The following is a 26,971-nucleotide window of genomic DNA, read 5'->3' as shown; positions in this document are numbered from 1 at the left end:
ACCTAAGATTGCTCAAAGTTAAAAAAGTGGACTAATGGGGGTGGGGGTGGGGGTGAATGACTGTATACGTTAAGAATTAAAGGAATATGATCATAAAGAGCAAGTGACGGGTTAAAGTGATACATATTGCCACAAACAAAAGGTGAAATGTTTACACATGTAGTAATCCAACCCATATGCACAGCGGTGTTGGCTACCCTAAGCAAAGTGCCATTTTGTCCTTCTCCGCTGTTTTATAGGTACAACATTTGGTGGTCGCAAGGGCAATCTGAGGCACTTATTTGAAGTTGGTGCACTACACGGACTGCTGCTTTGGACTAGCTTGCCTCTTCATGTCAACAAAATGTCATGCAGCTGCTCTTGGATATCTGACACGACTATAACACATACAATAATAACATTTTGCAAATTGGTAACTGCATTTTCATATGTAGAACAGTTGAAATATAACTCTTACCTGAGTAGAAGTAAGGTACAGAAGCTCCCCTAAGGCAGGCAAAAGGCACTGCTTTAATTTGCTGTTTCGGAAGTTTTCTCTGATTAATTCAGTTAATACAGTAACAACCTGAAAACGACATGTAAATTAAAGTGTTCAGAAACTGTGTTTTGACTGATTCACAAAACCTTAATTCCAGTAATATTTTCGGCCTCACAGAGTCAATAATGCCTCCTGCTCTTTTGTCTATAACTCCATCTCCTACAGAAGTGAATAACAGCTGCTCCTATCTCAAAATGATTACATTCATTTCTAAATCCGACTCCTTTTAATTTGAACGGTCCACTAACAATCCCAATAATAGAGTGCGTTTAATCCGTGTTGCTACCAAAATATTTAATACACCGCCTCTATTTAACATATATGCACAGCTTTTAGCTTTCAATCACAAGGCTTACTTTTATGCAGTCTTGCACCAAACAAGATTTGAACTTTGTTACCAAAAACATAACTGGGTAAAATAAACAAAAATTCACAGTAATACTTTTTCCAAATAGTGTAATGACATGTATGCAATGGTAAAAAGAACATACTTAGGATTCTGAGCTTTCATGTATGAATAAAAAATTTCTTAGAAAGATCACAATTAAAAACATGAAAAAACAAAGAATAGAGCTAAATCAGGGATGATGTCATAAATGATGTCACAGAACATGTCATGAGTGATGCAATATATTAGTTCATAAGCAGTGCATGGCGGGGGGATAAGTAATAGTTGGTGCTGCTAACTATAATAGGTGAATTTCTGTGTTTTTCTTCAGTTCAAAACGTTAATGTTGTCACTGACATATTCACCTAACTGTAACATTACATTAACCTCTTCAATGCCCATGACGAGCTGGTCTCGTCATGGGCCGCGGTTGCGCTGTGCCCATGACGAGACCAGCTCGTCATAAACCCCGCCCGCTAATGCAACGGCCGGCACAGGGCGGGGAAAGGGGCGGGCACTGAAGGGGTTAAGCTTTGTTTTTATCATTGAATTCCTAAGGTGTTGTTTTAAAAACGAAAACAGATCTTTTAATCACACCTAACTATTTTTATATTATTTTTTATTATGCTTTATTAGAAGAACAAAGGTTACAGAAAACAATATAACATTACTTTAACCTTTGTTTTTTTTCAGTAAATTTCAAGGTTTTCTTTTTTTAACTTAAAGTAATATTGTATTACCTTATCTAAAGTCCAACACCCACCACGCACGGCAGGACTTGGGTAAACCACCCACAGGCAGCCAACACAACACTCCGCATGGTCTTTGGTGAGTTATGTAGGTTTGAATAGTGACGCTGTACTCTTGGAGCAGTATGTAAAAGAAAGTTTCTCCACACCTATCTAGAATGAGATTGAATATTTTGGGGTCTCGAGTCTAGTGACAAGCACTATTATATCCTGTAACAAGGACTTCTCATACATATCAGGAGAGTCCAGTATGAGGGGAATGTAGGAGGTGAGATGTGTTGTGTCCTGTCGGTCTTACTGTGTATGATCTCGAGATTTGAAATTGAGTCAGTTTCACTCACCTACTCGATAATTCACACCATTGTTCCTATATTGCAGTTAAATTAACTCTGTATATAAACAGAGTAGAGTGATAGAGAGAAGTTGGACCAGAGCACACAGTTCCTTTCTCTTCATGTATACAGACAAATTCCCATGACAAATTGGTATAAACAACAGAGAAGGTTATATACATGTGTACTACAGACTGGTATGATCAACAGAGAGGGTTATAAACATGAGGTAAGAATAACAATATGTGCGATAAAAGTAACAAGGGTGTATCTAACTCTAAAGAGTGTGACTACAAAGAAGCATCTACTCCTTTGATCGAATGTAACTTGAAAAAAACCTCAATTAGGCAAGTTAGATCAAAAACCCACACACTTATGTAGCCATATATTACAGATGAATAAGAAATTTCCATGTTGCTGTATATATGAGGTAAGAGTGGTCTACATGGCATTTCACTTCACACTGCGTGTGCATGCTTCGTTATGATCACGGAATGAATTGGTGGAGTCATCCTCATCTCAAGGTTCCCTGAGATGATCTGATTATGTACCGCGACAGTTGCTGAATAACGGTATTATTCAAGTAACAAGTTCTTCTTGTTTGGTATCCTACAGATTTTCTAAATATAAGCAAGTAAGAGTGCCTTATGCCTCCTTTTGTTCATTATTCTCTTAGAACTGGACAAATATAGGCAGGGAGGTCTGGGTGCCCTGAAGAAGGCTGAGTGACCTAGTAGGCATGTTCTAAAGTTGTCCAGAACATGTTGTTAGAATGAGGAAGCAGGAGACATTGGATTCCCATTTTGAATCCATTGTTTAGGTTTTAATCATGGTATCGATACCCAATAAACAAACATTTTCAGGGTATAACCATAACCATTTTTAATGTTAACTGGACCCCCAGAACTGTCCAGAAAAGCTAATATTTAAGAGCTCCCATAAAGGGTTGAGCCCACCCTGGTGGCATTCTCCTAACAAGGTGAGAAAAACACTGATGTGTCTTCCACCTTTTTGGTGTATTAGTGTGCTACATGGAAGGACACGCGTAAGACTAATGTAACCTCTTATACTCTCTTGCTTTGTGTTAGTACTCCTCTGTTTTTCCGAGTTAACCATAGGACCTGAGATTCCACCATATCATTCCAGGAAATAAAAGAGACATGTCTTCTGGTTGAAAACAAACCACAATATAGACTTGGAGTCCGGTTGAGTTCCTCTTCACCAAATCCTGTCAGAAATCTGAGAGTATTGCTTCATTTTAAACAATAATCACACCACTGCCAGTTAAAATAACAAAATATGGTCAGTCTAGTATTACTCCCATCTCAATTATTAACCTAATAATGAGATTCACTGCTTACAATGGTTAATTTAGGATCGGTGTACTGCAGTGAATTACTGGAAAACGTATTTCTCAAAAACCAATTAGCCAAGTGGTTATCATCAGGCCTGCACAACCAGATACATTTAAAGACATCACGCACATCTAACCTTAAGAAAGGGTTCATATGGAACAATAACAAGCTGAAGAACATGAGCACAGTACACAGCATCCTACAATGCGAATGGAGATAACCACAGAATTAGAAAAACAAAATTATACAACACCATTAGAACAGACCTCGCAAATCGACAATCAGAACTACGGAAATACACCACTGCACCACACGCATAGTGGAAGAAGATTGCCAATTGAAAGTATTACACAAGATTCCGGCAGAGTTCTGTAATCCAGAGTGCTACATCTCAGACTCACTCCACAATCTCAGACCTTCTAAGACAAAATCTCCAAAGAGCTCATTACAAAAACTGAGAACCTAATGACAAAGTGGTTAAACACTCCTCTTCCTAGTGACAGGACCCCCCCAAAGATAGACAAAATTGATCAACCATCACTTGCAACCTTCAACACGCTCTCTGACGAAGAATTCTGCAATTTTACCAAGGCAAGCTGGCCATTGAGTTTGCCAGAGGACCCGGCACTCCAAAAAATCTTCAACACTAACCTCTGGCACCCTGAGACGAGGCAGCAGCAGTAGCACAGTAAAGAATTATTTGGAACTGCAATACTTTTGCTCCTAGCTGAAGACCTCCTACATCAGATCACTTCCTCAAAAAGAAAATTCTTTGCCCAACCAAAACACCAAACTACATACAAATATCAAATTGCCTATGTCTGAGTAAATTGATGAAAGAGTGGACTTTGCCCAGCTCTCCAAATTCACAGAGGGAAATAACCTGATGTTCGATCAATAATCCGGATTCCAACCAGGCAGAGGAACATAGTCAGCCCTCATATCTATATGTGGCAACCTAAAACTTAGTGGGGAAAAGAGTGGTATGGCTGGGCTATTGCTACAGGATTTGCCAGCAGCTTTAGACCCAGTTCAACACCAAACATTGTTACAAACTTCAACATATTGGCACATGCAAGATCACTCTAAAATGAATCACCTCCTACCTTGAAAACAGACAAAGGTTGGTATTCTTGCTACCTACACACCAGCGCATCACGTTCTGTACTGCGGCTTCCCATAAGGATCTGTAAACTCTCCTCTTCTATTCAATATCTGCTTACTCTCTCTACCAGAGCTGATCAATTTATTCAATTTTACATATTGCAACTATGCCTCTGACATCCAAAACGTTTTAAAAAATGGCTAATCCAAAATTCCTCTACACGTCAAAACTTGATGACTCTCTCCACACCATAGATGCATGTCTGATGCATAAGCACCTAAAATAGCGAATTGCAAAAACTGAGATCATGACCTGAGGAAGAAGGCACAAACACCAACCTATGATCACAAGGGCCATGGAACTCAATGCACTACTAACAATGTCAAAAGAAGTAAGGAACCTTGGAGTGACCATGGACTTTGACCTATCACTGATCGCACATGTCAATGAAGTCACAGGACCCATTCCTTGTATATAATAGGAAAACAAGCAATGTACAGCCTTGTGACCTGCAAAACTGAATATGCTAACAACCCATACCCAAGTGCAACCTGCTTTATTAAATGCAAACACTTACAAAATTAGAACACTGTGTCATGACTCCTCCCTCACCTGTACCTCAAAGAAAACATGACACCTGTCCTACAAAATTCTCAGACTACTGCCCTGGTACTACAGCCAACAGCCAACGTATGTAAGGTCCATGGCAAGCGGGTGTCCCACTGGCCAGAGATGCCCCTACAGCAAAAACTGCTTCAGGCATATCAGCTTGGCTAGAGGCACGTGTCCACTCCTAGTAATTGAGCTGTCACAGCAACTCACTAATGACTTCATAGTGGTAATCACCCATATAGAGTGGGACTTAACTATCAAGCCATCTCCAAACTATACGGAATGGCTTTTCACCATAATTTAAGAGTCCACATTAGTAAAAAGAAAAATGTTTGGTGGGCTGGTACTCCCAGTGACAGATTCACCACCTGGCTGGTGAAATCAAGGACTCAATTTCATAGACCATCCAGGCAGATCTTGACCCATACTAAATACTCCCTGTATCTTCCTTTAATCAAACATAAGATGACATTAACACAAGTCATCCAGGCAGACCTCCAGCCTCCACCTCCTCATAATTCCCATATCCTCCTAAGCCACCGCACTCCGATATCCTTCAGTTGCAACTAGCATAGAAAGAGACCTGATGTAAATTTGAAACTTTCAAGGATCTGCAGAGCTAGTCAGTGACCTCAGCTAACACAACTTTAAACTTAAACATATATTTCTTAATCTTTATCCATCACATCACTGCATCAGCTGCACCCCAAGAAAAGATTAGAGCACCTGTTTGGCACAACACACTTCCCATATAGACTCACAACAAAGTAAACATTTACCCAACCACACAAGCAGCTTGTTAATTGACTGAAACATCACTTTGGCGCTCCACACAGGGGTATGAACCGCAGATTAAATATTACCAATCAATCCATGAAACAACAAAATAGCCTGTCAAACACATTTCCCATGACATTACAAAGAGGAGTATCTCTTTGTCGAAATAATAACTTCTTGAACATTGAAGTTAAAGTATCACCCTATAGTGATAGCAGACGTTTCACAGACCACCAACATATTAATTTTTTCTAAGCAATTCCAGAAGATTTTTGAAAAAAATGTAAGGTTTATTTTAAACAGACATCAGATTCCTGAAGGATGCAGGGACCAGTGTTATTAACCAAAACTGCATTACTTGAGGTTGTTCAATGTCAACTGTGATTTCCTTTACTTTATTAGTAGAGATGAGAAGATTTTTCCAAACATTCTTATATAATTCTATGAAACACCCAACTAAAACTGTCGAGTTTTCCCTGCATAAATGCTTTGTTGAATCTCAGGTTTATTTTCTAGCAGCAATAACATTAGACACTTTGTTATCTCTGGCAGTGAGAACTAGATTTTTAAAGACATCAATCACATTGGATAAAGCAAAAACGTGCTTAACTTTTGAGGTATTCAACGGATTCTGAAAATTCTTCATTTATTTTGTAGTGAATATAAACCATCGCCTTTTTGCGAGTAGCCGCCCGTACCCTGCCAGTCTGGCAGTTGGGGCGGAGGAGAGTGGGAGGGGGATAGGGATTTCCGTGAACAAAAAATTTAATTAAAATAACTTACCTGAACGCCGCCTGCCGCATTGCGCTCTTCCAGTCTTCTTCTGGGCACACACTCCCAGACTGCACTGAGACCAATCCTGACGCTGCATGAAAGCAGCGCCAGGATTGGCCTGAGCGTTGGCAACTTGTGTTCCCAGGCAGACTGGGATCCTGTGCCTGCTCTCTCCAGCCCCAGCAATGCAGCTGGGGCTAGAGAACTTCAGTGCGTATGACAGTTTGGCCAACCGTCTCCGTCATGTGCACTGTAATAGTGCCCCCACCAGCAGTGTCATCCCCTTGGACCCACCCCCAAGACTCGTCAGAGTCCTGGGGGCAGGTCCAGGGGGATTAAAACAAAACAAAAATAAAACAGGTTTAAAACCAGTTTTATTTTCGTTTTATATGAGGGTGGTGGCAGGATTGGCGGTGCTCCCTAATGGAGAGGCTGACACTGTTGACACTGCTTTTTATTAATTATCAAGAATGGTATCCTCAAGTTCCCAACTTTTGTAGGTCAGATTGTGAAGATAATACCTGCTTTACTCCATGCTCACATAATGCATGGAGAGTATAAGGAAAACTGCCTTTTCGGCTTGGGTGTAAGGTTTGTGAAATAACTGTATTGGGTTTAGACTGGGGTTCTGCATTTTGATTCTCCTTTTTTTTAAATTCTAAATCTTGTTGTAGGTGCTGCAAAAGTGAAAATGCCATATTCAATAGTGCTTTAGCTGTGTACCTTAAGAACAAGTTACTTACCTTTGGTAATGCTCTTTCTGGTGGAAAATAACTGCAAATTCCTCATCTTTAGAATATTCCCAAGTGGCAGACGGGATCCAGAAGTTTTAATCAGCGTTGCTCCTGTGCGCCGTGCTGACGTCATTTTCCTTTTTGACTTTGTCTGGGCCCGACAATAATCAATAATACTAGTATGCACTTTCCTATATTGGGACCTATGTAGATTAGAAAGGAGACCATTCCAGAAAATGGTGAGGCTGGATGGCAGAGAGTAATCTGTAGTTAGAAAGAATATCCACCAGAAAAAGCATTACCGAAGGTAAGTATATTGTTCTTTTGATGGGTACTTCCAAGCACAGCTTTCTCACCTTTAGAATAGATTCCAAAGCAGCACCTCCCAAGGTGGTTGGTCTGTGGAATGGCTCAGATCAAAAAGTCCTACAGGGCTAAGCAGACGAAACGCCCTTCCCATCAGGTCTGGCTGTCTGTTTCCTGAAGGCTTTGATTCTTTTTGAGTCAGAGTCTCGTCCCAAATGAATTTGGGTCCACCCTGCTGGTGGTCCAGGCTGGCCTGGACCAGAAAATAGGCCTGGGCACCACAATAAAACTTTCTCTCATTAGCTAATAAGATGACTAAAAAAGTGGTCCACATTCTGCAAATCGGGGCAGTTTTTAAAGTTTGTAATGCCACGTTGTTTAAGTGTTTTGCAAGGTATAGGAGACTGCATGCATTTGTGCTTGCTGCAGACAATATTTCTGATGTTATCAGGGAAATCAACAGTAAAAACCAGCCCATCAGACTATAAAACAGCCCACCACCAGCCAAACAAAACAGTCCACATACTGCAAGAGTGCCCTACTGTAGGCCAGTCCGACCCTGCACCAGAAGGCTTGGACCAAGTGCCCATTAAGGTGCCAGTCAGGACCTCACTGAAAAGTAGAAGGGGTTAAGAGGAAGTCTGTCCAGATTGCAGAACTTCTGTCAACACATTAGTTCGCACTCCATAGTTGGCAATTGTCTAAGATTGCTGCTTCTCGTCTCATTACCACAGCAAAGGAGGCGCACAGTTCCACTGACAGCGCAGGGGGAGACCACACACCAATGTCTGGGGAAAATGTCCAACCTACTGGTCTCCTGTATGTCCATATTTAAATTGACCTCATCATAATGTACGGGAAAATAATCCCCATCATCTTCACTGTCATCTTCAAAAGTTGGTTCTGACTCTGATCAGATTCGGAACCAAAATCTTGGCGTGCAACTCCGAGAGAGTGGCATGAGTATGTTTGAGTGGGAATGAACTGGTGCTGGGTGCGTCGATATGACTTTGATACCCCCTCAGTCAGGGTTGAGAAGAATTTGCCTCAGAGTCATATGAGACAATAAGGACAAGGTGCTGGTGTTTACACCAAAGGAACAGCCATGCTTTTAGAAGTGAGGTTGGAAGTTAGCTCAAATGTTGGATTGGGACATAGACAAGTTCAGGAGGCACAGGCGTTGCGGAGGAAGGACTTTGCTGCAGTAACCTGACTAGAGGCCTCTGTCGATCCTTGGGGCACAAAGGCAGACCAGAGGGAGCAGAAAGAGTGCCAAAGATATGTAACATGGACTTTCTAAAGGCCTCACTTTGTTGAGATGTCACAGATGGCCACTAAAAACTCAGGGTGCATCTGGATCAGTTGCTGACTCACCTCTCCCGCAGGGGACTGGGAACGCAAGAAAGAGGCATCCAGATGTCTTTGCGACTTTTCAGGTAGAGAGTTGCGTGACTAAGAAGAATCCTGCCTGCCCTTCTTGTGCTTACGCTTCAACTTACCAGCAGACTTGGACGGTGACTATGCACTGTTCCTGGAACAACCCCAAGAGCGGAAACGAGTCAGTGCCTTAGACTTCTGTGACTTTCTTTGGAGTTTGGTAATGTTCAACTTTACATTCCTGGATCGCCTTCAGATTCCTAAGGGCACACTCCTTGGAATCATGTCCCAAACACCAGGGGCAAACCGTGGGGGATCTGTAAGAGTCGTCTGTTGGCTACAGTCCCTGCAAGACTTAAACCCTGTAGTTTTACGCGGGGGCATAGTTCCCTGCACACTGGAAAAATGCAGAATGTAAGAAAAACTCACCACTTGATGAGGAAAAAGTTGGGAGCAAACTCCGGATCCACAAACAAAGGTGCAGAAAGAAAGGAGCTGACATCGGTGCGTAGAGGTGGTGCTCCTATGCAGCTCTATTTGTCACTCTGAGGTGGAAGGAAGTCAGCGGGGAGCCACATAATGCAATCTACTAACTTGTGGGAGCAATGCTGTTTAAATCTCTCTGATCTAGTCTGGAGCCTAGTGATATTCTAAATGTGAGGAATCAATGGTTCGAGGTATCAGTCAGGGGGGCGTGGCTTGATAAACAAGGAAGATGGCAGCATCCAATTGACGCTCTGGATAGTAGCAAGAGGGACTCGCTGCTCCGTGGGAAAGTTTCACACTGACAGTTCTCCATGGAATGGGAATGAAGTCTGGCACCACTTAAGGCCCCTGTTTTGACCTTCAGTTACTTTTTGGGTGTTTTGAGTGCCTTATTTCACCTGCACTCCTATTCCTCATGATGGCTGCAAATTTGTGTAGTCATTGCATTCGATTCAGCGATGGCTGAACAGCGGATGTTGAACCTCGGTTGCTTTCTTCAGAGCACAGTATATTTGGACGTTGGCATGATTTTTACTAACAGCTTCCTTGACTTAAGGGTATGACATGGCAACACTTCAATAAATAATCTATTGAGCGCTGGTGACTGATTTTTCTCTGTTGCTTCCTTTACTTCTCAAGAGGGACCTACGTCTTGTCTATGCTATGCATCTTTGCCATACAGCTTGTTTCTGAGAGTATCTGACTACAGTTATACATAGGTAAATATCTCATTGCTACCATTGGTTTAGTTTGAGCATCTTTAATGCAGGGAGGTCAACATTTTCTGCTCTGGGCTATATTCCTCTTTATAGGTAGAATGAAAAAAAAGAAAAAAAAATCTCTCTGACCTTCAGTGATATGTCTCATAAATTCAATGTACAGCCTAGTTTACATTCCCACAGCTCAACAATAGATGACCCGAATTCTTCAACATCTCGTAGATTGGTTATAGCTTTTACCATTTTCGCTTCTCCTCACCCTATTAACAAGTCTAACTAAAAGTAATTAAAAAAAAGATTCACCCTCTCCAATGAAGTCTCCTCTGCCTGCTTCACTGGACCTCTATTTAGAAGAAATTAGGGCTATGCGCCATTTCACGGAAGTGTCTAATGTAAAACTGCAGGACCTAGACAATAAATGGTCTTGGATAGAAGAAAGATGTCTGTCAGTTAAATAACAACTCTCTTCTTTTAATGCTACAACCCTCTAAGTCAATCATCTTCAATCGCAGGTTTCTGTGCTTCAGAGACAGGACAAGGATTTGGAAAACAGAAATAAGGGAAAATATGAACGCATTTATGGCTTACTCAAAGCTATAGAGGGCTCGGATCCAATCTCACTCTTCAAGGAGTGTCTTCCTAAACTACTCAATATGCCAGAGCCGTCAATTCTCAACATACAACGCTCTCACAGATTCAGTCACCCACCTCACGCAGCCTCCTCATCCAAGTAACCTAGAGGAGTTATCATCTATTTTTTGGTATACACAGACATACTTAAAGTCCTCTCCACAGCTAAACTAATGAAAAGAATCTCTTGGTCAGATAGTGCTTTATATTTTGCGAGTTATTATGTTAAACCTACTGCTGACAGACTTAAAGAGTTCCTGAATTTACCACCTACGCTTCATTCACTAAGCTCTCGTTTTGGACTCTTTCACCCTTGCCAAATTAAAGTCACACATAAGAATAAAACAACAACCTATGAGATTCCTGCGTGACTGAAGGCTTATCTCAAGGAATGTCGAGGTCATAGATGTGTCAAGATCTACTAAATGCTGACATATGTTCTTTTCTTAATTTGTTATCTCATGTAGAGTTTACAGTTTTTCAATCTGGTCTGGATGTCCTGTTAATACCCATATCATTACCCATAATCCCCGTACTGATGCATGTTTCCATGGATATATAGTTTAATTAATATGCCTCTATTTCTTTTTCTTAACTTTTGACTTACTGTTACAGATATTGTCTTAGTTTGTTGTGCTCATACTTTACCCCTAACCATTTTTCTATAGTACCCTTGCATCATTTTTCCCCTTGGAGTCCAAATTAGTCATTGTTTCCATGTGACCTCAACCCACTTCCACTTGCCTCTGATATTTATAGGTACATTCATCATTTTCCTCCTCTTTTTCTTTATGTTTTAATTATCTTTTTCCCTTTCTTGTTTTTTTAGACATCAGTTCATCCCGTTCTTCACTCTCTTCTCTCTTTTTACCCTTCTTCCTTCTATCCTTCATTGGTTAGTTCCTTTCCTTTTCACTGTCTCCTCTCATTTCCTCAAAACCTCCTTTCCTCATTGTGGTCTTTGATATCATTCTTTTTCAACAAATGTGATATTTTTTTTTCCCGATGTTTTACGTCTCTGAACATTATTTCTTGGAATGTCAAGGGATTAGGCTCACCAATTAAGAGAAAGGAAAATGCTACTTACCAGTATGCATCTGTTCTTGGCATGTAGAGCTGCAGAGTTGTATACTTTTGCATAGATCGCCATCTGGTGTTGGGCTCGGATGTTTGCATGTTCTTTTTGTCTTCGAAGAAGTGTTGTAGTCACAAGTCTGGTGACTCCTCCTTCAGTGGACAATGCGCATGGGCATCGGCTCCATCGTTAGATTGTTTTTTCCACTCAGGGTTAGATGAAGTAGTAAGAAGTAGAAGGATGTCCATGCGTGATGTATCTAAATAAGATAATACTGGAACAGATAGAGGTATCCGGGGCGGCATGTACAACTCTGCAGCTCTACATGCAAAGATCAGATGCATACGGGTAAGTAGCATTTTCCGTTCGAGGCATTTGAGCTGCAGATTGTACACTTTTGCATAGACTATACAGCAATTACCTCCTTAGCGGTGGCTACCTGTATCTGTTGCAGTAGTTTGAAATAGTGTCTTTAATACAGCCTGGCCCACACTAGCTTGTTGTTTTGCCTGCACATCTACACAATAGTGTTTCATTAAGGTGTGTGGTGTAGCCCAAGTTGCTGCTTTACATAGGTCATCTAGGGGAATGTTCCCTAAGAATGCCATAGAAGCCCCTAATTTGCGTGTAGAATGAGCCCTAGGGGGAATGGTTAATGTTTGTTTGGCTTTAAGGTAGAATATTTGAATACATTTTACAACCCACCTTGCAATTCCTGCTTTGGATATAGGATTGCCCTTATGAGGTGGGGAGAAAGCCATGAAAAGGTGTTTGGTTTTCCTAAAGGATTTCTTTATTTCAATGTAGTAGAGTATTGCTCTTTTAACATCTAAGGTGTGTAGAGCCCTTTCTGCCACTGAGTCTGGTTGAGGGAAAAATGCTGGTAGTTCAACAGACTGGTTCAGATGGAAGGCAGATACTACTTTGGGTAAAGATTTTGGGTTTGTTCTAAGAACCACTTTGTTATGATGGATTTGTAAAAATGTTTCTTGTATGGTTAACGCCTGGAGTTTACTCACTCTTCTGAGAGATGTGATAGCGATTAAAAAGGCTACTTTCCAAGTGAGGAACTGTAGTTCACATTTGTGGAGAGGTTCAAAAGGGGGAGCCATTAGTCTGGTAAGGACTAAATTGAGATTCCACACCGGAGAGGGTGGAGCTCTTGGTGGAATTATTCTTTTAAGTCCTTCCATAAAAACTTTGATAGCGAGAACTCTAAACAAAGACAAATGTTGTCTGTTGTGTAGGTAGGCCGCTATGGCAGCAAGGTGTAACCTTATAGATGTATACGCTAGGTTACATTGTTGTAGATACAAAAGGTAACAGATGATGTTCTGAATGGAAGCATCTAGTGGGTTGATATTGTTGTGTGAACAATAAATGATGAATCTCTACCATTTGGCTGCATAGCATGCCCTTGTGGTAGGGCATCTAGCTTCTTTGATAATGTTGATACAGTCTGGCGGGAGATTAAGGTAGCCAAACTCTAAGATTTCAGGAGCCAGATCGCAAGGTTGAGCTGATTGGGATCTGGGTGCATTATCTCTCCATGGTTCTGAGTGAGAAGCTTGGGTGAGAGGTGAAGTTTTTGATGTGGTACTACTGATAGTTCCAACAGAGTTGTGAACCATGGTTGCCTTGCCCACGTTGGGGCAACTAAGATCATTGTGAGGGAATACTGTTGGAGTTTCCTCACCAGCAATGGAATGAGTGGGAGAGGCGGAAAAGCGTAAGCAAATTTGCCTGACCAGTTCATCCATGGCGCATTGCCTTTGGACAATGGGTGTGGATACCTGGACGCGAAGTTTGGGCAATTTGTGTTTTGTTGTGTGGCAAACAGGTCTATTTCTGGGTGTCTCCACATGTGAAAGAATGGAAGAAGACTTGAGGATGAAGTTCCTATTCATGGATCTGTTGTGCCGGATGGCTGAGTAGATCTGCAATCTGATTGTGTACACCTGGTAGGTGTTCTGCCAGGAGGTATATCTTCTGCAGAATGGCCCATCTCCAGATGCTTGCGCTAGGTGGGATAACTGGAGAGAGTGTGTACCCCCTTGCTTTTTTATGTAATACATTGCTGTCATGTTGTCCGTCAGGACAGCTTTCCCTAGCAGGTGCAGTTGAAAAGACTTTAACGCTAGGGATATTGCTAACAATTCCAGGTAGTCGATGTGAAATTGTTTTTGCTGGGCGGTCCGAACACCTTGAACGGTATGTGTTTGAAGATGTGCTCCCCATTCGGTGAGCGATGCGTCCGTTGTTAGTAATATCTGTGGGGCTGGCTCGAGGAACGACCGCCCTTTGGAAAGGTTTTGTGTGGTCCACCACTGCAGAGAGCGATGGGTGCGCTTGTCCACCAACACCAGATCTGTTAGCTGACCTTGAGCCTGGTTCCACTGACGTGCTAGACACTTTTGTAATGGACGCATTTGCAGTCTTGCATGAGGAACGAGGAGAATGCATGAGGCCATCATCCCTATTAGTTGCGTGAACACTCTTGCTGGTAATGAGTGTTGAGGCTGAAATCTCTGAACTAGTGTTTGTATAGCACTTATTCTGGCTGGATTGGGATATGCTAGGGCTGTGGAAGTATTCACTGTAGCTCCCAGATATTGTAATATTCTGAGGGGTTGGAGATGGGATTTGCCCAGATTTATTGTGAATCCCAGACTGTGAAGCAACTGTATCGTAGTGAGTGTGTTTTGAACACAGCTGTTGTGGGACTTTGCTTTCATGAGCCAATCGTCCAGATAAGGGAAGACATGAATTTGTTGTCTTCCCAGATGGGCTGCAACCACTGCGAGGCACTTGGTGAAGACCCTGGGTGCCGTGGTGACTCCGAATGGGAGGACCTTTAACTGGTAGTGTTGACCATCTACAACAAATCTGAGATATTTCCTGTGAGCGGGGTGAATGGGAATGTGGAAGTAGGCGTCTTTTAGATCTAGAGTAGAGAGAAAGTCACCTTGCTGTAACAGCGGACGCACTTGTTGTAACGTGATCATGTGGAAGTGATCTGATTGAATGTAAAAGTTGAGCTGTCTGAGGTCCAGTATTGGCCTGAGAGAGCCGTCCTTTCTGGGGATTAGAAAATAGAGGGAATAGACCCCTGTGCCTTGATGAGGTATGGGAACTGGATTTATTGCATGTTTTTGTAACATTGCTAAAACCTCCTGTTTGAGGAGCGTCAGATGTTCTGATTACATTGGGCGCTGTTTGGGCGGAATGATGGGAGGAGTAGAAGTGAGTTCCAGGCAATAACCATATTGGATAATTTGTCTTACCCACTTGTCTGTTGTGATGGAATTCCAGACAGGTAGGAACTGTGAGAGGCGTCCCCCGACAGGAGTGGGATGATCGGGGGGAAGCACAGGGAAGTCACTGTTTGGTATTAAGGGAGTTGCGGGTGTTGTTACCTCTGCCTCTACCCTTGTTGTTGTTCCCCCTGTAGCCTCCTCTATTGTATCCCCTGGAAAAGGAGCTCTGGTTGGGACTTTTATAGGATGAGGACGGGTGTTCTGGCCTATTTGTTTTGTAGCCTGCCCTATAGAAAGAGCGACGAAAGGAGCCTCTAGTAGATGGTGAATGCAGGGCTCCCATAGACCTCGCAGTCTCCGTGTCCTTTTTAATCTTTTCTAAAGATGTGTCCACTGCAGGGCCAAAGAGGTGCTCCTGGTCAAAAGGTTGATTAAGGATGGTATTTTGTACCTCCTGTTTAAAACCAGATACCCTGAGCCAGGCGTGTCTGCGTAGCAAAACACTGGTATTTATTGCGCGGGACGCAGTGTCTGCTGCATCGGGTGCGCATTTAATGGATGTATTGGTTATTAGTTTACCTTTCTGTATAAGGTCATTGGCTTTGTCCTTATATTGTTGAGGTAGGTGTTGAAGGAGCTTTTCCAGCTCATCATAGTGAGCCCCATCATATCTTGCCAGAAGGGCTTGTGTGTTGGCTATTTTCCATGAGTTTGCAGCTTGAGACGACATACGTTTACCTGACGCGTCTAATAACTTAGATTCTTTGTCAGGCGGGTGTGTCACCTGAGCCTTGAGAGTTTGCCCTTGTACGTGCGTTGGCTACAACCAGTGAATTTAAGGGAAGTTGACCCTTGGTGTATATAGGGTCAGTGGGAGCTGCTTTGTATTTCTTATCTATTCTGGGGTTAAGAACCCTAGCTCTAAGTGGGTCTTTGAACATCTCAAGAGGAGCGTGCCTAATAAGACCTTTTAACATGGGCAAGACATGAGTAGATTTTTGTGGTTGGTCAAAAGTCTCCAGCAGAAAATCCTCTTCTACAGGATCTGAATGTAATTTGACCCCATGGTATGTTGCGGCCCGATTGATTAGCTGGGCAAAACCCACATTGTCATCTGGCGGGGATGGTTTTGAGGGGTAGAAATCCAGATTATTTACATCAGGATCAGTACTATAGTCATGCCATGGGTCTGGATCCTGTGGTGGGTCATCAGGATCCTCAGTGTCACCTGGTACTAGGTCTTCATCCTCCTGTTCATTTGCATCGTCACTATCCTCTGGTTGTGGAGAATGTGGGGGAGAAAAGATTAAATTAGGTTTAACTGGTGGAGGAGGTGAAGGTGGTGGTGAAGTATTAGTAGCTATGTGTATTTTCTTTGGAGGAACTGGAACATGTGGCAAATGTTCTGGTTTCCTCTTTGTGGGTAGCTTGGTGACTATATGACCAGTCTTTGGGTGAATTAGGATGGTTGTTTGTTTTGGATCGGGAAAGAAAAGCTCTTCGGGATCAATAGTTTTCTTCAGCGTCGAAGATTTCTCCTTGGAAACTGTTCTTGGTTTTTTAGGGACAGTGCCCGGTACAGAAGCTTTACCTGGTTCCGAGGCCTTCGGTGCCGGTGGTTTCGGCTCCGGAGGCGTTTGTTTCGGAGGCTTAATTATAGGAGTTTTGTCCTTAACTTTTTCGGCTCCGAAGTTTTCAGTGCAGGAGCATTATCCGTGTGCTTCGGTGCCGAAGTCTTCTCTGTGTGCTCCGGTGCCGATGCTTTATCAAGCTGCTTCTGTGCCGATGCTTTATTTGGTTGCTTCGGTGCCAATGGATCTTTTGTTGGTTTCGGTGCCGAATGTTTTTCCGGTGCCGGCGGAAGAGGGCGCGGCAATTCGGATGACTGAGCTTTCGGTGCTGAAGATGGCTTTTCGGGACCGGTTAGTTGGCTCAAGCCGGAAGGTTTTTCTTTGTCCTTTGTGCCAGGCCCGGAGGCGGGGCATTCGAAGTTTTTGTACGGTGTGAACCTGAGCCCGAAGGCGAAAGTGTCACCGGAGCCATTGGTATGGGCTTGGATGGGGCGGGGGGGGGGGGGAGGGGTGTCTCAGTACTCACGTTCCTATGAGCCGGGGTGATGTCGTCTTTGTTGTCTGAGACATCTGCTTCGGAGTCCGGGACCTGTTCTTCCTGTTCTGGTTCCGGAAGGCTATCGCGACCTGGATGGAAGATGTCCAGAATGGAACCTGTGCCTCGGGACATCTCATGGCGTCGAGCTCGACGATCCCGGATGGTCTTCTTGGACTTGAAGGACAGACAAGCCTCGCAATCGTCCTCTCTATGTTCCGGATAGAGGTGCAGATTATAAACAGGATGGAGGTCCGAGTGTGGAAACTTAGCACCACACTGTGGACATTTTATAAAAGGAGTCCGTTCCATCGCCGTCCGTCTTCACCGGCGCGGATAGGCCCAGCGGCCCGCGTCGAAGTTCGCAGGCGTCAAAGTTTAATGGGAAGTTGTCGAGGGTGCGCGTCGAAGGCACGCGATCGAGACAATACCGTCAGTTAACTGTGATTGCGCGTCGAAAGGGGGTTCGATAACGAAACCGACCCGGAGTGCAGCAAATCACATCCGAACCCGATGGCAGAAAAAAACAATCTAACGATCGAGCCGATGCCTATGCGCATTGTCCACCGAAGGAGGAGTCACCGGACTTGTGACTACAACACTTCTTCGAAGACAAAAACAACATGCAAACATCCGAGCCCAACACCAGATGGCAATATATGCAAAAGTGTACAATCTGCAGCTCATATGCTCGAACATGTGTTTTAACTCTAATCTTTTCTCCAGGCAACTGGAAAAAAGTGTTACAACTATATGACACACATTTTTTAATGTTCAGTTGGTGTCACAAGAGACGGATAATGAAGGAAGGTGGGTATACACTAGACTCTTCATTAACAAAATTCCAATATCCCATCTCAATATTTACAGCCTAATTGAGGCTCATTCCATTTTCTGATGACAACTTTATCTTGCAGGTGATTGTAACTAGATTATGGACCCGTTTATAGATAGACACTCTACCTCTGCATATGTGCCAAACTAATCCCAAAACTGTTCATGCCATTCAACAGGGGTTAACTGATGCTTGGCGACTTTGTAAACCCACATTACATGCGTTTACCTATCACTCTCTCTGTTCTTCACACACAATCACAAATAGAGCTTACTTTCCTTTCCCATGCTCTCACTCAAAATTTGCATTCTGTAGAAATAGGCTCAATTTTAATTTAGGACCACGCCCCTGTTCTTTTAAAGTTAGATTTTCTCCCCTAATCTACAGCACCTACACGCTGCAGGTTTAATGATTTATTATTGTTAGATGTTTCCTTCACCTCTTCCACTTCATTTTTTCATGAATGTTTCTAAATAAATCAAACTGAGGGCATTGCCTTCCATACTATCTGGGATGCATTTAAGGCCTCTGCAAGATATTTTATTATAAGTTATGTTTCTAAAACATGGAAAATCTCCAATACTAAAACAAAATAAGTTCTTAAAACTATTAAAAGAGTAAAGCACACATAATACAAATCATAATATTGTTTGCAACACCAAATTAATGCTAAATTTAAATTTAACATGATGTCAACTGAAAACGCATCTGCATATCTTGTTAAATCTAATTCCAGATACTTCGGCGGCCAAAACAAATCTGAAAAATTACTCGCAAACTATCATAATTCTCTTTCTTTTTTTAAACTAAAAATGAATCTAGTCTAGATAATCATCAAGTACTAAAATGTAAAGACTCGGATGTTTTGAATGAATTTGGATATTTTTTATAGACAGTTATATACACCTGACAACCCTTCAACCAGTCATGAGATTGGAACTTACCTTTCCAACAAACAAAAATCTTTCGACACTCATTTGGATTTTACCTTACTTAGATCTATTATAACCATGACAGAAACCCATACTGCATTGCACTCATCTAAAAAAGATAAAGCTCCAGTTCTTGATGGGTTTACTGCTGAATTATTTTTATCATTTTTCTTATTTGCTCCTTCCTAAGCTTTACTTCCTCATGGAAAGGTCCACAATATTGTAAAAATTAAAGACCTATATCTCAAGTAAACATTGAAGATAAAATTATTTCTAAACTACTAGCCCTTAGATTAAAGCCTGTTATACCTAAATTACTTAATAAGAAACAATCTGACTTTGTTGAGGGAAGATATATTTTAGATAATACCCATTTACTATACGATATTCTAATCAAATCCCTCTTTAGATCCTTTGGCGGTAATTGCGCTGGATACTGAAAAGGCATTTGATAGAGTTCACTGGCTTTCATTTTTCATATTCTTCAATGGTTCGGCTTTGGACCAAAAATTATCATTCTCATTTCCCTTTTATAGAATTCCCCACAGGCAGCAGTTTTTATTAATGGACTTATCTGTTCTCCCTTTGCCCTGGGCAGGTGGGGTTAAACACCTCTTGCCTTTTCTCTTTAACCTGGCTTTAGAACCATTTATTTCTAAATTGAAGCAAAATCAAGATCTCCATGGTTTTTCATATAATGATCAACGGCTTAAACTAGCAGTACATCTTTTTCAAAACCAGACTCCTCAATCCTGGAGCTTCTCACAGAGGTAACCTCCTACTCTTTTCTTTCTGATTATAAATGAAACCATGATAAATGTTGGATATTACCCCTTAATAACTACACCGTTAAATACGATTTCTTAAATACAACTATTTAAAGGAACACAACAAAAAACAAATACCTGGGCCTATGGCTCACTTCCTTCCATCAAAACTCCTATCTCTTTTAATTTAGAGGCTTGTATAACTAAATTAACAGCATTAGTTAACGTTGGCATCCTTTACAACAGCCCTGGTAGGGTCATCTTGACAATATTAAAATGTTGTTGGAACCCATTATTTTATACACTATATCGAATACACCATTACATATTCCTTCTAAATATTTTCAGAAAATGAACTCTTTCCTTTCTTTCTGAACATAAAGAAGCCACTAATGTCACTGCTAAAATTGAAATGCCCCAAATCAGAAGTTGTTAATTTTGCAGACTTTTACAACTACCACACAGCTTTTTTATTGAAACACAATGTTTTGTGGCTCTTAGATTCTCCAGAAAATTGCCTGCTTTGAGCTAATTTAGAGAGAAGTTTCATTTCGCCTTTCTCTTTCCGTGAATACTTAACGTTATCTAGGAAAAGGCAGGATATTTACACCCCTATATTTAAACATTTACGTAAACTGTTAAATTCCATATTGCCAAACTCTCCTATTGCTAGTAATATACATTTAAACTCCACTACTTGGCACAATAAGTTCATATTAATTAATAATAAACCTTTTAACTGGAAAACTTAGAGAAAACAGGGTATAATCTGGGTTAAACAACTATTACATGATAACACTTTCATATAATTTCCACAAACACAACTTCTATTTGGTCTTCCACTCTCCTTCCAGAATCAATTTTATTTGTTCCGAACTATCATATCTGAAGCACAAGCACAGTTCCAATGTCGTAGTCAAGGTATTTTAATTCCGGATACCTGTTTTGGGGATATTTTACTTACTGCCTCCAAAGCGCCTACAATGTAAAATCTCCTCAAACAAATTCCTAGTAAGGGAAGCAAAACAGATGGTGAATTGGCTTGTGAACAAGACCTAGGGATAACATGGCCTATCACCTTATGTAGGAAAATATGGGCTAAACTCCATGAATCCTCACGCACAGTAAACACGCCAACATTGTTTTACATTTATAACAGACTCGTCTTATGTCCATCAACACTGTACAAGATTTACACCGCTCACACTCATGTTTGCTGGTCTTGTCAAGCTCAGCATGCCGATATCAAACACTTACTATTCTAATGCACTTCTGTCCGTGATTTTTGGTTAAAAGTTTGCGCTCTGATTAATTCCATCTTCAGTTCCAAGGTACTTTTTTTTTTGTCAATATATTTTTGGGAAGTTTAACTGAAAAGTGGAAACATAATACAATGCCTATCCAAATATTATACATATTACTACCTGCTGCTTTTCAGCAAATTAGCCGGTGGTGTGCAATATGTTATAACCTACAGATTGGACTTGCATTCGTGCATATCAAATCTCTTGTGCATAAACTTACTTATCTGTGGTCTTCAATTATTACTTTTTTGGATAAATCCAAACATCCATCAATTGCAGAAGTTTCTTGACTCCCTTGCCTTATTCCATCATTGTTGCCATCGTTAATTTTGATATTTATATGAGTTTCCTATTTATTAAGGTATTTACGTAATATCATACTGCTTTCATTTTACACCATATGTGACTATGATTATGTTAACATTATACAACATTTCTTTCCCTCTGCCCCCTTCACATTTCCCTTCATTTCTTTTTATTTTTTATACTTTTTTAAATTGCTTACTATTTTTCATTTCTTATTTAATGGAATTTTATAGCTGATGGCAAATATTTGCATTATAATACTGTACTTTGTTTATCTTTAATAAAATTATACTTTTTTTAAAACAAAAAAAATAGAAGAATCAGTTAGAAGATAATTTTTATCTAAAACTGACTTGTATGTGTTTCAATACAAAAGAGGAATTAATGGCTTTATCTAGCGATCAGCAGTTGCAGGACAAACAAAACTGTGGTAGATGTCTTTTTGCAGCAAACACAAATGCATTGATGTTAGTGGCACTCTTAATATGCCAGATAGGACACCTACCCCTTTCTGGCGAATGCTCCACTCACAAAAACTCTATATGAGGCCCTTAATCTCAGTTAACCTTCAGGATTCTACGTACGTCCAAGATTAATATTGAATTAAATATTTGCATGGTTTGATAGAGCAATCTCCCTAGAACAAGAAAGTTTTGTAGAAGTGGACACTTGGATTAGCTAGAAGGAACAATTTAGATCAGTTGAATTGCACATTTCCAGATACCATTCACCACCACTATCACTTTTATCAGATTCAACATTTCCTAGCTAAACTCATTGTTCTAAGAACATATCCTGTAGTAAAGCATGAGGGTGTTATTACAAAGCTGGAAAATAGTAGCTTCCCTAAGGAGACAATGTTGGATATCAAAGTCATAGCAAAAGATTACCAGTAACAGTTGGCATATCAGTTCTCATTTCAGGCGTCCCAAGACAAGTACAATGATGGCCTCATGACCAAATGAAGAGGAAGTATGGTGTGAAAGAGCAGGCAAAGTTGTATTTTAAAGAGGAAACCTTCAGCAGACAAAGGTGCATTCCAGTTGAAAGCAAGTCGCTGGCAGTACAAGGTCCCAAAACTGTGGAATGCCATTACACCAGCGGTACTCAAAGTACGGCCCGCGGGCCAGTTGCGGCCCGCCAGCCCTTTCCATGCGGCCCTCGTGTAAAACAACAGACAGTTGGCAATCAACTGCAATTCCGCCTGTTGTTATTCCTCGGGGGCCGCATTCACTGGGTAAAGAAGCATCCGCAAAACCAGTGCCTCGCAAGCAGAGGCGCAACTAGAGCCAAATTTCTGCGGCGGGGGGAGGGGGGGGGCTTGAATCTTTAAGCTATAGGCAGAGTGGAGCTGATTTCGGGGGAGGGGGGGGCCTGAATCTTTAAGCAATAGGCAGAGTGGCACTGCAGGGCCTCTTAGAAGGGGTGAAACAGCGAGGCCTCATTAACATGCAAATGGTCTTTTAAAGACCTGTGAAGTGCTCGGGTGCGGCTGTGTGTGCACCGCGAGGCTGTCTCATCCCGGGCTGCCACACGCGACGGGGGGGGGGGGGGCTGAAGCCCTTTGAGTCCAATGGGTGTTGCACGCCTGATGGCCTGTGTTACCCAAGCAACCTCTCGCAGATCCTCTGCCCTTAAAACTCGATGGGAGATAAGACGAGTGAACAGCAACGCAAGGACCTGCTTTTTCAGCAGTCTCTCCTCTGCGGGCCGCACACCACCGTAGGCATCTCTTATGCCTCTCACCAGGGCTCATGAGCCTCGATTTGCTCCTACCCCTCTGTGGCGAACAGGCTAGCATCGCTGGTGCTGCCCTACCTGCGGCCTCACAATGCGGCCTCCCCAAACCCACCCAAGCCCGGGAAGCTGTCTCATCCCGAGCTGCCACACAGGTGGTTAAATGATTGTAAATAGATATTCCTTCTTGCCACATACTGCTCCAAGCAAAGATGTGAATAAACATGAGAAATGAAGCATAGTTTAATTGTCCACTGATGTTGCTGGACTGTGCTTGTTTTCCATTTTACAAAATAAATGACAGTAAAATATTTTTAAAGTACGTTTGGCCCATATTCAGGGGGCTTGTATTTGTGGGCTGGCAACTGCCAAAGATCACCGATGATGCCAAAAATCAGCACACAGAATCTAATCTTCAACCAGTTACCACTTACAGGTCAGCATGGCCTGTAGAACTTGGCGGGTTTTAGAAAGGGTGCATGTTTAATTTTCGTCACAAGGACAATGAGTTCTCAGACAGAGAGCGGCAGAGAGATGTAGAAGACGGAGGGAGAGGGAGGGAGGGAGACAGGGAGCGAGACAGAGGGGGGGGAGACAGAGAAAGGGAACAGAGGGAGAGAGAGGGAGGGAGACAGCGAGAGGGAGGGAGACAGAGAGAGAGAGAGACCGAGAGGGAGGGAGACAGAGGGGGAGGGAGACAGAGGGACACAGAGGGAGACAGGGAGACAGAAAGAGGGAGACAGGGAGACAGAGAGGGAGACAGGGAGAGAGAGAGGGAGACAGGGAGAGAGAGAGGGAGACAGGGAGAGAGAGAGGGAGACAGGGAGAGAGAGAGGGAGAGAGAGAGGGAAACAGGGAGAGAGAGAGGGAAACGGAGAGAGAGAGGGAGACAAAGGGAGGGAGACAGAGGGAGATGGAGGGAGACAGAGGGAGATGGAGGGAGACAGAGGGAGATGGAGGGAGACAGAGGGAGACAAAGGGAGGGAGACAGAGGGAGGAAGAGGGAGACAGAGAGAGGGGGAGACAGAGAGAGGGGGAGACAGAGAGGGAGACAGAGAGTGAGGGAGTGAGACAGGGAGGGAGGGAGACAGAGAGGGAGGGAGACAAAGGGACACAGACAGAAGGAGACAGAGAGAGAGAGAGGGAGACCGGGAGAGAGAGAGTGAGACCGGGAGAGAGAGAGTCCCTGTTTGGCAGTATGTCGTATGACCAAATGGGCTACTCTATAGGAGACAGCACGTTGCGTACGATATACTGCCAAACAAGGACTCGGGGAACTTTCATTCTCATACTACTGACTGTGTGAGCCTCTGAGGAAGAGAGTCATCGAAACGCGTCGGGCTCAGTCAGGTGTGAATAATTACAGGCAAGCGCGACGAACCATACCTAATAAAAGCTTGTGGGGAAAAGCAGCTTGTGTTCAAGTGCGGTTCTTCTGATGGACAAATCCCCAATGAACTGTATACATATGTGTGTGTGTATGCTGGGTCGGGTGGAACACTGGGCTAATGCGTCCGCTGCAAGGGTCTGTGTTCAACCTCATGGTCAGTTTTTTTTAGTTGCTCTAGCCCCGCCCCCTCCTCCACTGACCCCGCCCCCACAGGTGCGGCCCTCGGCCACAAACCACACTGTAAATTTGGCCCCCGAGAGAAAGTTTGTGAGCACCCCTGCATTACACCCTCCTTGAAATCTGAAGCCAAACATGTTTCAGCAAACATCTGAAAACGAAACTATTGAAGGCACGCTTTCTAATTGACTTTCCGTGCAACTGAGAGCAGTGACCAAAGATCTTCAGCAATGGACGCCGGCCATACCCGACTGGATGCGTCTCCCACTACCTCTCTTTTTGTTCAGATTGGGCTGTGATTTTACTCCCCTATTGTGCTCTGAAGTAACCAGAAGACTACATGTGGAGGATTATAGAACTTTCCAATTAAATACAGGCAAGTTGGGGTCAGAACCAACACAAGCAGAAAAACAAGTAAGATATGATACAGCCTACCTTTGAAAAACAGGATGTGCAAATTAAAAGATGAAAATAGAAATTTGTTTTTTTGGAAGCATTCCAATTTATATGCTCAATCAATCAATATAAGCTTTATTCGGTATGTACAAACAACAATCAAAGCAGTTTAAGTGTGACCTCTGAAAATGTAAAAACCCAACTTGCATAAAAATATTTCATGGTACTGAATTTCCGTATAAGATACTTTGGAGTTAACCATATAAAGATTATCAAGGAGCATGACAATATTTAACCAAAATGTATAGATAGGAGATAGAAAAGGTTTTTCAGTTTCTTCTGTAAGCCAGTTTTCAGTGAATTTGTTTTGTTTTAGAATATTTTTCATATTTGCCAGACTTTAATTTTGTCACTGTTCATTTATGTGCCACTTCAGCCGACCTTATTACTTAATGTCTATTCACACTTTTATTAAAGGCTGATGACATCCATTTCAATACAACAGATGAGTGTGATCCTATTCGGAAGTAGAAGTGTGGATTTGCTGTGTGGACAAAACATTTTTTCAGCATTTTGTTGCCTGCTTCCCTAAATATATGCTTTCAAAACTATTTTTTCAGCAGGATAATTTTACATTCTGAAAACTTCAGTAGCGGCTGCTCCCGCGCAGCAGTAGTGAGGTATGGCGGGGGGTTGGCGGAGGGGGTTACATTTTTTTTTGTTAAAAGATCGCTTACTTGCCTGCCGGCTGGGGCCTCTCCTCCGTAGTCTTCTTTTTGTGAATAGGAAGCACCCAGGCTCCCCTAAGTCAATCAGAACACTGCAGTGCAGCAATGTAATTGGTCTGAGCGCCGTGATTCGGTACTCAGACGGGGAATGGGAGGCTGTGCATGTTCTCCACCCAGGCTGTACAATACAGCCTGTGGAGAACATGCAAAGTGCACATGACTGTTTGGCGGGCCCAAGACAAACAGCCAAACAGTCATGCACACTTAAGGTGCAGCCACCACTCTTCTTTCTTGCTCTGCCCAGCCCAGTCCTGGCCCGCAAAACTGCCACAGCACGGAAACAATTAAATGAGAATAACATTGCGTTCTTAACAAAAGAGGGGGACTGATAGGGCTGTTTAACAGGGTCCAGCGTACATGCCCAGATACTGTAAGCTAAGAAGGGTACGCAGTTTCCCAAAAGGGGATAGGACGAGTGTGGAGGTGGAAGGAGGGGAATCCTCCTAAACGGAACTAGAGTCCTCACACACCCAGCAAGCTAGGTGTCATGCTTCATCATATGGACTCGCTCCTCGTTGTTTCAGATTCCTTTGAATTGCGTTCTCTTCCAGTCATTTTGTGTTTTTATCAAGTATTATTTGTTTTAAACGATGAGTGCATTGCTTTTACAAATATGCACTTACATGCACTTATTGGATGGACTACTTGTTGTGGGGCTGTGAGGATGACCATACAATACCTCTTACAGATTACCATCTTTATGTTGTTGCTTTTGTCATCCCTGTCTAGGTTACCACTAGACCTGGCGGGACTACATGCTCGCACGTAAGATTAGTGGTTAGGTACTCCTCCACCTAACCACTGTGTGTAGATAGTTTTTTATAGGTCCTGAAGAAATGCACAGTATCATTTATGAACACACAGCGTGAAACATGTCGACCACATTTTTAGAGCTGAGCATTGCTCCCCTGGACCATTGAGCCAGCGAGCAGCCACTCTTTTGTATTTTTAATAAGGTGGATGACCATTCCATTAAACTCTTCTTTTGGATTATCCAACCTTTTTCAAAATCACTTACT

General features: G+C 42.4%; 1 protein-coding gene across 3 annotated transcripts in view; it reads right to left on the bottom strand.

Moving 5' to 3' along the window:
• ULK4 (unc-51 like kinase 4) overlaps positions 1–26,971 on the bottom strand; it is a 1,725,799-nt gene that overhangs the window by 1,180,226 nt on the left and 518,602 nt on the right. For all 3 annotated transcript variants that reach the window (XM_085631567.1, XM_085631566.1, XM_085631568.1), the window contains one exon: positions 458–565. In XM_085631567.1, coding sequence (XP_085487693.1) covers positions 458–565 — 108 coding nt within the window. The remainder of the gene's footprint in view (positions 1–457; positions 566–26,971) is intronic.

The sequence above is a fragment of the Triturus cristatus genome, chromosome 10, assembly GCF_964204655.1.
Source record: "Triturus cristatus chromosome 10, aTriCri1.1, whole genome shotgun sequence".
Lineage (NCBI taxonomy): Eukaryota > Metazoa > Chordata > Amphibia > Caudata > Salamandridae > Triturus > Triturus cristatus.
This window is presented reverse-complemented; position numbering and strand designations above follow the sequence as displayed.